General features: G+C 44.0%; 1 protein-coding gene across 1 annotated transcript in view; it reads left to right on the top strand.

Moving 5' to 3' along the window:
* Positions 1-14,644, top strand: part of GABRB1 (gamma-aminobutyric acid type A receptor subunit beta1) — a 104,168-nt gene that overhangs the window by 68,955 nt on the left and 20,569 nt on the right. The window contains 1 exon segment of the mRNA XM_081208925.1: positions 4,410-4,630. Within this exon segment, the coding sequence (XP_081065051.1) occupies positions 4,410-4,630 (221 nt within the window).

Below are 14,644 nucleotides of genomic sequence, written 5' to 3'. Positions count from 1 at the left end.
AGGGAGAGACCCACTGTTGGTGCTGAGATGCCCGCCCAGGATGTCCCCATGCAGTTGCCATAGTGCACTCACTCTAATAATAATAATAACAACAATAATAAAATTTTATTTATATCCTGCCCTCCCCAGCCGAAGCTGGGCTCAGAGTGGCTAACAATAGTAAAATAATACAGCATTCTAAAATCAATTCATTATAAAATCAGTTCAAATCAAATTAATGGCAACCATTGTGTTAAGTTGTGGGTGAACATATCAGACGACACAGCAATTCTCCAAACAGCTTTTGTTTATTCACAGGTCAGAACAGAACTAAACTAAAGGGTTCAGCCAGCCTGCTTATATAGAGCTCCAGTACAACGTAACTATAACAACTTTCTGTAACTATACAATCACTGAACGTCACTTTTGATCCCTTATTTGCATATGTGGACCTGAACTATCTACAGTATCCCCCTGCTGGCCCAGGGTGAGAACTTCAGTACATAACACACTGGGTTAGAGTTCTATGAGGATTACCAAAGGAAGGGGTCAGGCTGTGCCTTGGCCAAAGGCCTGGTGGAACAGCTCTGTCTTGCAGGCCCTGCGGAAAGATGTCAAATCCCGCAGGGCCCTAGTCTCTTGTGACAGAGCGTTCCACCAGATCGGAGCCACAGCCGAAAAAGCCCTGGCTCTGGTTGAGGCCTTCTAACCTCCCTGTGGCCTGGGACCTCCAGGATGTTTTTGTTTGAAGACCGTAAGGTCCTCCGTGGGGCATACTAGGAGAGGCGGTCCCATAGGTACAAGGGTCCTAGGCCGTATAGGGCTTTAAAGGTTAAAACCAGCACCTTAAACCTGATCCTGTACTCCACCGGGAGCCAGTGCAGCACCGGGTGAATGTGATCCCACAGTGAGGACCCCGTAAGGAGTCTCGCTGCGGCATTCTGCACCCGCTGGAGTTTCTGGGTCAGTCTCAAGGGCAGCCCCACGTAGAGCGAGTTACAATAATCCAGTCTGGAGGTGACCGTCGCGTGGATCACAGTGGCTAGGTCAGGGCGAGAGAGGTAAGGAGCCAACTGCTTAGCTTGGCGGAGATGGAAAAATGCCGCCTTTGTTATAGCTGCCATCTGTGCCTCCATGGAAAGGAAGGTGTTGAAGATTACACTCAGGTTGCCATGACATGTGCCTGTGAAGGTAAGGCAGTGGGGGCGGATGGGAAGTGGCAGGGAGTGATGGTAGGCAGACAAGGGCCATGGTGTGGGTGGGTGGGTCCCAATTTGCCCTCCCAAGATGTTGGATGCCACCTCTGTCAGAGGGAGCAAATCTTAATAGCAGCTGCATCTGTGTTCCAGTTGCCAGAGGCACTGAACATCAATACTAGTCTGAAAAAAACCTGAAAGGATGCCTCTGGCAATACGATGCCATCTGGCAAGATTATGCCAACCTCACATGAACTCATTTTAAATGTGGAAAGCGGGTGAAGAGTAGCCCATCAGAGTTGCAAAATCCCTTCAGTACCTATGTATATTTATAATTTATTATACGATTAAAAACACGTGTACTCTATTTAATACAACTAATACTGGTATGGATAAAATAAAGTAGAATTAAAAGGTGTGTAAGGTGGTGCTGTGGGTTAAACCACAGAGCCTAGGACTTGCTGATCAGAAGGTTGGCGGTTCGAATCCCTGCGATGGGGTGAGCTCTCATTGCTCGGTCCCTGCTCCTGCCAACCTAGCAGTTCGAAAGCACACCAAAGTTCAAGTAGATAAATAGGTACCGCTCCGGCGGGAAGGTAAACGGCATTTCCATGCGCTCCTCTGGAAGCAGCTTAGTCATGCTGGCCACATGACCCGGAAGCTGTACACCGGCTCCCTCGGCCAATAAAGTGAGATGAGCGCCACAACCCCAGAGTCGGCCACGACTGGACCTAATGGTCAGGGGTCCCTTGACCTTTACCTTTAAGCAAAATTGAAGACTTAGGCTAGATCTAGACACATCAAAGAAGTGTTTAAATTAAACATGTTTTAAACTTTGTATGAGAGATTGGGTTGGCAAAAACAGAACTCCACAGCGCCATCTGTTGTCACAGTGTTAGAATGCATAAACAACGCACATAAAGCGCTTTTTCTTTGCCAATGTAGCTGAGTCCTTAGTAATTTAAAGGACAGATAAATGGTCTATGTAGGCCGAGTAGGTAAAATCGACTGACGCATTTTGTAGGCTGTCGTGCAAAATTTTGCAGTTTGTCCGCAATGGTTGCCTTTGAAGAGGTTGCTCCAGTTCACAAGTATGAGAAATTCAGTCAGAATTAGTCACTCATAAAGGTTTTTTGGGAACTATTCCTAAGCAGGACTCTAGATCCACGTGCTACCTCCTGATCACATTTCTTTTCTGGACAGAATTCAAGTGAATGGTGCCTTCTGAAGACACAACCTTTATTAAATATATGTCTTCGTGGAAATAGAGGATTGCAGTAGAGACAAAGACTATGTCAGAAGAGGCCGTCTAAACTACAAATCTGCCCCTAAAACACTGTGGAGGTGCTTTAGAAAGTAGGGACGTGTGAATTAGTAACAGGCAATCCTGAACTAAAGCACAAACATGAAGTAAAATATGAAGCAAAGTAACCTCTTAATGAAGTAAACAGGATCAACTTACATATGAGAAAGGGTTTGATGGCAATGGATGCTACTGGCTCTCAAATCCTCTCTGCATTTTTCATTAAGGAGCCCAGCTGTTCTCATTTCTTTGCCTTTTGGTTCCCAGTTGCTTTTCTTGCCCCAGGCAAGCTGGCGTGGAGCAGGCACAACATCTAGTGAGACGGAGAGGCTTGTCAGGGCGGCAAGAGCTGGCACTGAAGTCCCTTTTCTGAGAAAACCTGAAGAGTCACCATATGGCGGCAACACACATGTTTGGTGCACTTGCAAGCAATTAAAAGGCTCATCATGGTTGCATTAGTTGACATCTTTCCGGGGAAGGAGGCCCAGTATCACTGTAATAAGTGACCTTGCCACTTGTAGATCCAGATTCCTCTGGGCCTACAAGTACAGTTTATCCCCTGGACGACTAAGCACATCCATTTATATAACCCAAATTAGGAGATCCTAATAAACTTAACATACATACACACCCTCCAGAACTGAGGAATGGTTATGAATGAAAACAATTATAAATACACCATAACAAGTTTTCACTCCAAATGCAGTTTATTAGGGCGACCAAAAAATGTCACAAAATAGCGGATAAGATTTTTGAGTTCTGTGATATTTTTGACATTGCCCAAATATGAAGTTGCAGGATGTTGGGGGCAGGTTTCTATTGACCAACATAACTGTATTCACATTTTATGTCGCTTAGAGATAATTTAAAAATACATCATTATTGGGGGGTTTTTATTAACGACATATATAAGACCAGGGCTTTGGATAGTGGAGGTGACAGTACTCACTGGTAGAGAATAACAGCCCCCCCTCCTTTTTTGCCACCCATGACAGCCATTTCATGCTGGCATCCACGTAGGGTTGCCATATTTCAAAAAGTGAAAATCTGTTGTTGAGCTATTTTTGCAAAATCTTCAAAAAATTGAAGTTTTTGAGCTATTTTTAAGGAAATACGCCCAAAAAATCAACACTTCCAGCATAGGTTGCCATTTTTAGCCTGGACGCTATTTCCGACGGATGTATGGCAGCCCTACACCCATGGCACTTTTTATCAAAATGCAAGTATTGTTCTAGCATCTCATCACTAAACACAGTTACTTCTTAAGCTTCCAACACTTCCCCCTCCCAGTCTGCTCTCTCTTCTCCCTTTGACCACTCATGGTCATCCCACCAGCAACCCCCTGGCTCTGAGCCTTTCCCCCCTGCTAGTGCAACCAGTCAGTCCATGACACTCACTGACACACACAACTTTTGAGGGCCGGCACCCATATTAGGACCTCATCCTTAAAAACGTCTGATTGAAGCTTGGCTACAATGTCTTAACTATCTAGTTGAATTCAAAGGTACCTGACATTCTCTGCGTTTGGATCTGGGGCTGTAAGATTTGGGTAAACAATGACGTCAAGCCTGCCTTGTAGCTTTGACCTTAAGCTGAAGAACATGAAGATCTGTTTTGCAAAGTCTGAATGGTCACGCTTAAGGCACTGTGACACCTTTGTACAGGATGTTCTCAGTTACATCTTGGAGTTTAAGCAAGTCCCTCATGGAAAAGGTGGACACAAGATTGTTCATTGTACCACTTGTAAGAAGAAAGCTCGCGTCAACAGGCCAACAGAAGCAGCATTCATGACCCTCACAGTTGTTTGTTTTTTCAGTGAATCTCATTGTACAGTGGCAATAATTGCGCTCTTCAGATCATAAAACGTATTGGAAACTATGCTAAAGTCACACACACTGAATTACTATTTTTCTTTTCTTCTTTGTTCCCAGGACTACACACTCACTATGTATTTCCAGCAGTCCTGGAGGGATAAAAGACTATCTTACTCTGGAATACCTTTGAATCTGACGTTAGATAACAGAGTGGCTGACTATCTCTGGGTACCAGATACATACTTCCTGAATGACAAGAAGTCCTTTGTTCATGGAGTTACTGTGAAAAATCGAATGATTCGGCTACATCCGGATGGAACTGTTCTTTACGGTTTGCGGTAGGTAATGCTGTATTTAAGCTTGCTGTGCAGTTACGTACTGGGGTGTAGCTCATCATAGGAACTGGAATACCTGATGACAGCTATCTCTAGGGGACCCTGGGGCCGAGCACCCTCAAAACTTTTTGTTCTGGGTGTTCTGCATCTGCACCGCAGGGCCTCCGACGCAACTTCTGGTGCCTCGCGAAGCACCAGAAGTCGAATCCGAGGCCTTGCGGTGCCACCAGAAGTCAGGTTCTGAGGCCACAGGGTGCATGACGTCATATCGGCTAGCTGGGCAATGTTTACCTTTAACCTGTTCAGAAACTCCTCACAGACACATAGCCAAGCAGTTTTACCTGGCTCTTGGTAGTCCTAGCAAATTGTGATTTAAGGAATGGGTCAAGTGTCCTGCAAACTTACCGCTTAGAAAATCTGTTCAGGATGGTGACATTCAGTGGTTAGATCGTTGTGTGAGCAATGACAGGTGTCTGCAGTCATTTCAGCAGCAGCAAAATCTTATTCTGGATAGCAAATATATGGAAGCTTGAAATGAAACTGAAGCCACCATAGTAAGAAGAAGAATTGCACTCTCATTAATTTTGCCCCACACTTCTTGCTTCCTCTATGAATGATTCGAGCAAAAAAAAAAAAAATGCTATTAAGTCTCTCTTGGGGAATGGTGGACTACACTGGTGTGCATAAATGGCTTTTCTCAGGGGAGCGGGGAAACTGGTGTTTCAGCAGCAAAAGAGAAAACAGGGCACTGGGGAAATGGCTGATAAGTTCCAGAATGTGGTTATTATTTGTTAAACAGAGCATGCGGAAAATGTGTCTTTCTAATTGCCTTCAATCTTCATTGCTGCAGCTCCTGTCCATCAAACTGGTTAATGAAAAGCAGCTTGTAAGCCGTTGTACACTTTGAGGGATATTTAGATGCTTTTTGGAAATATGCAGTGCTTTTTTTTCTTCTTAAAAAAGGTGTTTAGGGGTACTCTCATTTTGACTCAAGAAAACCACAATTTTATAGTGCAAATTGGGAAAAATAAATAAAGTAAAACTACAAAGATTCACAAAATGTTTAGGGGTATGCGTACCCCTGCGTACCCCCAGAAAAAAGCAATGGAAACATGTTAGTGTGCCTTTGCTGCCTTGCTGTAGCTGGACAGCCATCCAATTATTCCGATACGTGAGATGGGAAGCTCTTAAATTTTTGGTCATGACATTAAAATGGTATTGTCATCCTGGCACAGAAAGGTTTTGATAAATAAAAGTGTACAAAAATGTACTAGGAGGGAAAACATTTCATAGCTTCAAAGCTTACACCATAAGGCAACATAAGGCAAAGTATATGCAAAGTATCAGTTCAGCTGATCTAGTATATTGCCTTGTTGAAACACTTATCACAATGATATTTCAATACGATACAACGATTTATTGCACAGCCCTAGCCCACAGTTTTCCAACAGTCATCTCTGATTTTCCTGTTCCAGGGACGATCTAAAAAGAGTGAAATAAATTCAGTATACCATCACAGCTTTCCTGGAGTGCATTTTGTGGGTAGTTTCTGTTTATGCTTCTGCGGTGCTGTGCATCACCACATCTCCTAGTTCTCTGTTGTTTCTGACAGCTGAAAGGAAAGGATCTGGGTTCATTTGTGCATTTAAAAAATAATAACAATAACCCCAATTTCGCACTAACAACTCCTTTGAATTTTGACTGCTGCACCTGAATCCCCCTGCCTGCAGGGGAAAAGAGAAATAAGGCAGAGCTTATTCACACTGGAATCCATGCTGCTAGATTTCTCTAGATATATATTAGTGTTGTCACCAGTATGTCAGGTAATTGCATGCAAATTGGAAATCCAATGTAAGGTACAACTTTAATTACTGCCCCTTTCATCTTTATTTCTGCAAGTCGGCAATAGATTTCTCTCTCCCCCTCCCCCCAACAATGCTTTTAATGAGTTCTAGAGCCACAATCCTTAAGCCACTGACTCTGGAGGGAGAGGAGGAAAAATCCACTGCAGTAAATGGGTCTTCTCCAAAGTAAGGAATCTAAGAAGAGCAAACTGAGCCGAAGGAAAACATTTGCTATTCATATAACAAATCCATATCAACCAACAATCAAAGGTGATAAATCGGTGATACACCTTGATGCTAAATGTCACAATGAATATAATGGGAAACAGGGATTGTTCTGATGTTCACATACAGCCAATCAATATAGCCTCTTGGAGCCTTTCCAGGTGATATGTAAAAATAGGTTACTTTTGCTTACAGAGTTTTATTGCGAGCACACGCACTGAACCCTGTCCGTGGAGACTATCCCCCCCCCCCCAAAGAATGAGACAAGAGACCAAAGTATGGGCTCAAATTGGCCACAACTTTATTGAACTTGAGAATGTGGGAAACTTGGCATAGGCTTTGGCATGTAACCCTCTCTTTTTCTAAAAAAAAGTTTTTATTAACAATTTTAACATAACAAATTATCAAAACATATCATATTCATTATTTGAAATCAAATAAACCCTCCCTCCCCCCACCAGAGACTTCCCTCAGCTCCTCTCTCTGATTTCTCAGCACATATTATTCTCTGCATGTTATAAAATTATACATATCCTTACATTATCTATCAACCAATAAATTTGTGTATGTTTATTCAAAACCTGCCAAGGAGTCCAATTCATTTTTTTGTATTTTTAAATAAATTGTAAAAAGCTCCCATTTTTCCTTAAAGTCACAGTGGTCCTTGTCCCGCAATTTGTATGTCAATTTAGCCAACTCTGCGTAACTCATCAATTTTTCTTGCCACTGTTCTTTCGTTGGGATTTCCTCATTCTTCCATCCTTGTGCTATCAAGACTCTTGCCGCTGTTATAGCATACATAAATAAGTTCTTTGTTTTTCTTGACAAATCTTGTCCTACAATCCCTAACAGAAATGTTTCTGGGGTTTTTTACAAATGTCATTTTAAACATTTTTTTTCAACTCATTATATATTTAACTTCTCTACGTTCCCACCACATATGATAAAAAGTCCCTTCTTTTTCCTTTACATTTCCAACATGTGTTTGACCCGGTTTTGTACATTTTTGCTATCTGTACTGATGTAATATACCATCTTTACATAATTTTCATATAATTTTCTTTCAAAAGAGAACAAGGGCATGTAACCCTCTCAGTCCGACTGGGACTGAGGATGTACAGGGCAATGAGGTGCAGTGAGAGGGGACTGCAAAGCACGAACTTACACAGCGTGCCCTCCCACTTTACCTCAGCCGAGAGTTTGACCTACATGCCGCCGCTCTAGGGCCAGGGACTCCCGCAATCAACCCTTTAATGGGCCCTGCAGCTACCGCCGCGTGGGGGGGTTGCAAGAAATGCTTCCCCCACACACACTCGAAGATAGACTAAAAGATACCTTGCCAAGGCCTAAAAACCACCAAAGTTGTGACAAAATGCTATAGGGAAGGTGAAACCTGCCAATGCAGGGGAAATTCCTTTCCAGTTCTGAACACAGCAACCATCTTATGACCATAGCAACGCCCGTTGACCTGGAACGCAAAATATTACACTGCAAGAAAATATTATTAATTTGGGAGGGTTGGGTGGCTGAACCTGGAAGAGGAGGAAACAAAGTGAGGTTTGGTCAAAGGGGTCAGCCTCTTTTCCCTTGGCCCTCACCCCACCCCCAGCTGGCCGTCCATTGTCCTCCCAGGTCGGGGGCGGGATGATGGCCACCCTATCGCAGGTGGGAGGCATCCGACCAGGTAAGCTCACTTGGTGTCGCAAACCCCACCCACCTGTTGGGAAGGGAGGGAGGAAATTGCCACCCAACACCAGTGGCATTATAAACCTCCACACATAATTGGGTGGCAGGTTAGCATTACTAACCTTCCATGTTTTTACTCGTCCACCATTGTATAAAAGGTAAAGGGACCCCTGACCATTAGGTCCAGTCATGGCTGACTCTGGGGTTGTGGCGCTCATCTCGCTTTACAGGCCCAGGGAGCCGGCGTACAGCTTCCGGGTCATGTGGCCAGCATGACTAAGCCGCTTCTGGCGAACCAGAGCAGCGCACAGAAACGCCGTTTACCTTCCCGCCAGAGCGGTTCCTATTTATCTACTTGCAGTTTGACGTGCTTTTGAACTGTTAGGTTGGCAGGAGCAGGGACCAAGCAACGGGAGCTCACCCCGTCGCGGGGATTCGAACCGCCAATCTTCTGATCGGCAAGTCCTAGGCTCTGTGGTTTAACCCACAGCGCCACCTGCGTCCCTCCACCTAGTATAGTATAGTATAGTATAGTATAGTATAGTATAGTATAGTATAGTATAGTACAGTGGTGCCTCGCAAGGCGAAAAGAATTCGTTCCGCGAGTCTTTTCATCTTGCGATGTTTTTCGTCTTGCGAAGCACGGTCCGTCGCAACTGCACCTCTTCAAGCGGCTTTTAAAAAAAAGCGCAAGACGTTTTCGTCTTGCGAAGCAAGCCCATAGGGAAATTCGTCTAGCGAAGCAATGCAAAACCGAAAAACCCTTTCGTCTAGCGAGCTTTTCGTCTTGCGAGGCATTCGTCTTGCAGGGCACCACTGTATAAAATAGGAACCGGGAAGGGTCAGGAGGTAAGCCAGACATCAACACAATAAGCTGTCAGCGCTGTCAGAGCACTTGTTGCCTATTTCAGAAGGGCAGGAAGGCCCTTAAGAAACTTGCAGTGCCCCTCCTTAACCACTGAAACAGTCTCCCCATCACTGAGAACATGGCACACACTTCCTCTCTTCTGCCATATTTAACCCCCCGCTCCAACCCTTCTGATCCCTAGAACATAGACAGAGAGCAGGGAGTATATGGACTAAAGGTGCTTGAAGAATTTGGTTCCTGTGAATTCTGATGCAAAAATGGACCTGATCTGCACCTCCCAGACTTCTGTGTGGCCTCTGAAAGTAATTATCCTTCAGCCTTGTTTGGGGAGGAACACACACAGGTGTGCATTATGTTCTCTCAACAGGCCGACACCTCGTAACGTAAATACTTCTCTCCTTTTTATAAATGTGGGCCAATTTTTAGGGTTCCTAAAAAGTCCACCCATAAATGAGGCAAAACAGAGTTGTTGTCTTTTGCAGTGGAAATGAAACCAGCTCGGGACAGTTATATAGGGATCCATCCATCCATCCATCCATCCATCCATCCCAAATTAGGAATCATGCAGGATCTTATAACCATAATGCCTTGGCCTGTTCTGACACACACGGATTGGGGCCAATGTTATATACCCTCTTAGAAATGCTCTTGCACAGATCCACAAAAGGGCTACACCTTTTGCAAAAGCAGGATGACCTTTTCGTGAGCGAGAGTGTCGGCTTGCTGAGAGAGCACAATGCAAGCCTGTGTGTTTTGCTCCCCATACAACCTGCATCTGACGACATAATAGCTCCTGCAATGGCAGAGCAGAAAAGAGAAAGGCTTTGGTCCATTGTTTAGGTGAAGCGCACGGTGTCAAACCAGATCCAGACAGCATATGCCAAGAACAGTGAAATAATTCCATTGTTGGTAACATGGTTGGGTGCCACATTTTCCAGAACAAATACACACATCGCCCTAAATGGCGAGGTGGCATTCAATAGAAATCTAGGCATTCCCACATAAGCTATTTGTCATGGCAACAAAGATGCCCCACTTTCCCAAACTGTACTCCAGCTAGTTTACCTTCTCAGAGTGATGAAATGAAACACATACTGGTTATTTCATATAGAAGTGGTTCACACATAGCACTTGAATTATTGTTTTTTTTAATAACTTGCAGCGAACATGTGGATCGGCCCGGTGTAAAGATGTAAAGCACTGTGCTTGAGACTTTGTGAGATGATCTTTCCTTTTCTTTGGCGATCATTCGTAGCCGAGTAAGATTGTCTTCCATAAACACGGTTTTAACAATGAGTCCGTAAGTGACTGTGGAGGCCAATTCTGGATCCATACATCCTTCCACAGTGGGGACATTGGTTTCCGGGCAGGAGCTGATCACGGTGTGGATTTACCAAGCGTGCCTTCCTCCTAGCACGTTTCTCCCTTGCGTCCTGAGTTCGAGAGTCTTCAAAGCCCAAGATACCTTTGGTAAAGGCTGTTCTCCAACTGGAGCACTCGCAGGCCAGTGTTTCCCAATTGTCAGTGTTTATACTACATTTTTTAAGATTTGCCTTGAGACAGTCTTTAAATCTCTTTTGTAGACCACCAGCATTACGCTTTCCATTTTTAAGTTCAGAATAGAGTAGTTGCTTTGGAAGACGATCATCAGGCATCCGCACAACATGACCGGTCCAACGAAGCTGATGTTGAAGAATCATTGCTTCGACACTGGTGATCTTTGCTTCTTCCAGGACACTGATATTAGTTCACCTGTCTTCCCAAGTGATGTGTAAAATTTTTTGGAAACACTGGAATCTTTCGAGGAGTTGGAGATATTAAGCACCTCTCTGTGGGAGGAAGAACTGGGTTTGAATATGCGCTCTGCGACAAAGTTCACTGGCTGACTTTGGGCCGGCCAGTCCCTCTCAGTCTCACCTACCTAACACAGGGTTTTTATGAGGACAAAATGGACGGGGAGGAGCCATGTGCACTGCCTAGAGCTCCTTGGAGAAAAGGCGAGAAATGAATGTGGTAAAACAAACAGTGCCTTCCATTGTAGCATTGAAATCTTTGCTTAAAACATTAATGGAGTTCATTTAACCACCACCCAACATACGCTGAATGTGTCAATTGTAAGGTTAAATTGTGTAGCACGGCCCACCACCACCAGTTCAGCCTGTGTCAAACTCCTCCATGCAGTTGGGGATCCTGAGCCAATCTAGATCCCCTCAGGAAAGGCAGCTCAACATGTTTGCGTTGGTAGATACATAGGGCCTCAGAAACATCAGGCTGCCCCCAAGATTGAGGGGACCCAGCCTCCTGACAACAAATATTGAGGTGGTTGAGTTGTCTTTGACCCCCTAGAGTTGGCGTGCCTGAAGAGGGGCGCTTGATATAGCCATTAAAAGTGAGGCATGGGCCTTGGCATTGGTGAGGAACCTCTGTGGCCATTTAGCCCCTTCACAATTCTTTTGAATGCATGAAGAGGCTTATTTGAACCCTGATATTTAGATCTTGGACCTCTTGGAAAAGGGAAGAGCTGTAACTCAATGGAAGGGCATCTACTTTGGATGCACGAGGTTCCAGGATCAATCCCAGGCAGCTCCAGGGCTGGGATAGACCCCTGTCTGAAACTTTGGAGAGTTGCTGCCAGTCAATGGCAATACTGAGGTAGCTGGTCCAATGGCCTGACTCTGTATTAATCCACTTCCTGTGTTCTTAGGGCTGGATATGGACCTAGGAGTGGATGGGGGGAATGTATATCCCGGCTCAGATAAGGAAACATGCTCCCTCAGCTCATCTTCCTCCCATAAATTGGAGGGACTGAACTCATCTGAGAAACAGCTCAGTTGGTTAGAGCATGGTGCTGATAATGCCAAGGTTGCAAGTTTGATCCCCATATGGGACAGCTGCTTATTCCTGCATTGCAGGGGCTTGTCCTAGATGATGTTCAGGGTCCCTTCCAACTCTACAGTTCTATGATCCTTTGATCACTGTGAAGATAAAAATGGGAAACATTGGGTAGCGCTTTTCCACATGCATGCTTTATAAATGACAGAACATTTATTTTTATTTTAAATATTTTTATTGATTTTTACACATAATTTCCAAATATCATATAACATACTTTCTTATCTTATACAAAGTTTTGGACTTCCATCAACTGCATCTGAATATTTTTCCATCTTTATCACTTAATCTGCATTTCATTATTTTCAGTATTACATTTAATACTCCTTCACTAATAAGTCTTATCATAGTTTTCTCTGCAATATTTCGCATAATCCTCCTTACAAAACTTCTTGCAATCCTACTAGCGTAATCTGTTGATTACAATTGCTTTTCAAATAATTCATTTATTTACTCCAGTCCTCTGAGAATCTCTGATACCGCAGGTTTCGAATCCTTCCTGTCATCTTATCCAATTCTGCAAAATGACAGAACATTTAATGCTTCTTATTCTCCAGAAGGTTTGAAGTATATTCTTAGAAGCCAGACTTAGAGCCTATTCAGAAGGCCAAAGTAGCTTACCAACATCCCATGCAGAGATGTGCTAAAATGTGTAGTAAAACAGGCACCTGAAGCTGGACCTCATCCATTTTTGGACTCCCAAGCTGCTATAACTGCAGCAAGTTAAACTAGCCGGCCACCTGACATATTGGAATGCACACACACACACACACATTTCCACAGTATCCCAAAGCAATTGGAAGGAAAAGATGGCACGGATGACTAGAGAGATGTATGAAAGCCAGAAAGCCACAGGAGGGCAATAATAATGTTTAATGGTTGGTAAGCAGCTTTCCATTTTCTGCTGCACTCATTTTTGTGTTGAACTGGGGGGGGGGGGAGAGAATGAAATCCTTTAAATATCAGTTTCGTACATCTGGAAGGCATGAAATATCACTAGAGACATAATGGAGCTGCGCCCAATGAGAATTAAACATAGCAAACATCCTCTCTGTTGATTTTATTTGAAGAGTTTCCTTGGAGTGATGGATAACTTTGAAAGGAGAATAAATGAGGCTATTTATAAAAACTTAATAAACTCTGTGCTTTAATGTTGTAGAGAAATGGCTGTTTTTGCTGCCTAAAATTCAGGCGATCATAAATGTCAGAAGAAAATTGCTCAGCGTACTACTCCTGTCTTATTTATTGTTTACTCGAAAGAAAAGTGGAACCCTGCCTGCTATGTTCTGCCTTATATTACTGCTTATATTTTCAACTGTAGATGAAAATGAATGACCCAAGGTATACATTTTCGGGTTGTTCTAGTTTGCTGTAGCCCATCACATCTGTCAATAAAGTCTGGATCCTACACAATGAGCATGAGAAGATGGGGATGAAGTGGTACTTGTCTTGGTGGGGGGCAGAATGGACTGCTCTACCGCAGACTACTGATGGAGGTCAATTTTTTATGCCTATGTAGAAAAAGAAAATCCCTGTGTGTAAAAAGCAGCCAGGGGAAAACAGAATTAGGACTTTTCTCCCTGATTCTTTGTTGGGTTTTTCCTTGCATGGAATCTTGTAGGCAGAGGGGCATTCAGAAATGGCATTTGACACACACATACACGCTCGCAGCAAGTGGCAACATAGATTCTGCCACCTCAAGATTCTGTCACTTCATTCTGCTGCACATACAGACCAGGCATGTACCACATACCCCGCAAGTGTCCCGGAAAAACTGGGACATCCTGTTTTCCCCGCAAGAACACAATGGTCATTTTGGGCACCATGATATCACGTGATTTCATGCCAAGGTCTCACCCCCCCACAGCACTTTTTGGAGGGGCCGCGATCTCTACTTACAGTACCCATTTTGGGGTACTGTAAGAGCATGCCCTCCCCCAAGTGTGTGCTTTGGGCTCCATGATCTCATAAGGGTCACGTGACTCATGCAGGAGCACAGAGAGAGGAAGATGCACGTTGACTGGCTGGGTTCCCCCTGTGCAAGTCGCTGTGGCGGCATCAGCAGCGAGGGCTAGGTTTGCATGGTGGGCTATGTTCACGCTCTGCGGTCCACACTGGCCTGGCATGCATGCACCTGCGTGAGCTCCATGCACCCAGCAAACCATGCTATGCCACTGCAATAGATCAGAAGTATATACACAAATAAACTGGTGCCATTTCCAGGTGCCAATGAGGGGAAGAGCATCCATCATGAGCTGGTTTTTGAGGAAATCATCTTTCAATGAATTATTTTTTTTTAATTGAACCACTAAAATTAAGCTGTGTTTCCTCTGCATTTTCACATCCAAAATGCCTGTTCAGTCCTCAAAGCTTGCTTTTCTCTTCTTGCTTTCTTAAAATTGCCGTTTCCCACTCCCTTTTGGGTTTAAAACACACACATATATCTCTACCATCTATTTGCTCTGTCAAGCAAAACTGTTGTTTGCAATAAATTGTGCTTCC

This window comes from Podarcis bocagei, assembly GCF_964188305.1.
Source record: "Podarcis bocagei genome assembly, chromosome: 9".
In the NCBI taxonomy this organism is placed as follows: Eukaryota; Metazoa; Chordata; class Lepidosauria; order Squamata; family Lacertidae; genus Podarcis; species Podarcis bocagei.
Note: the sequence above shows the minus strand (reverse complement) of the source record. Positions and strands in the feature narration are given on the sequence as shown.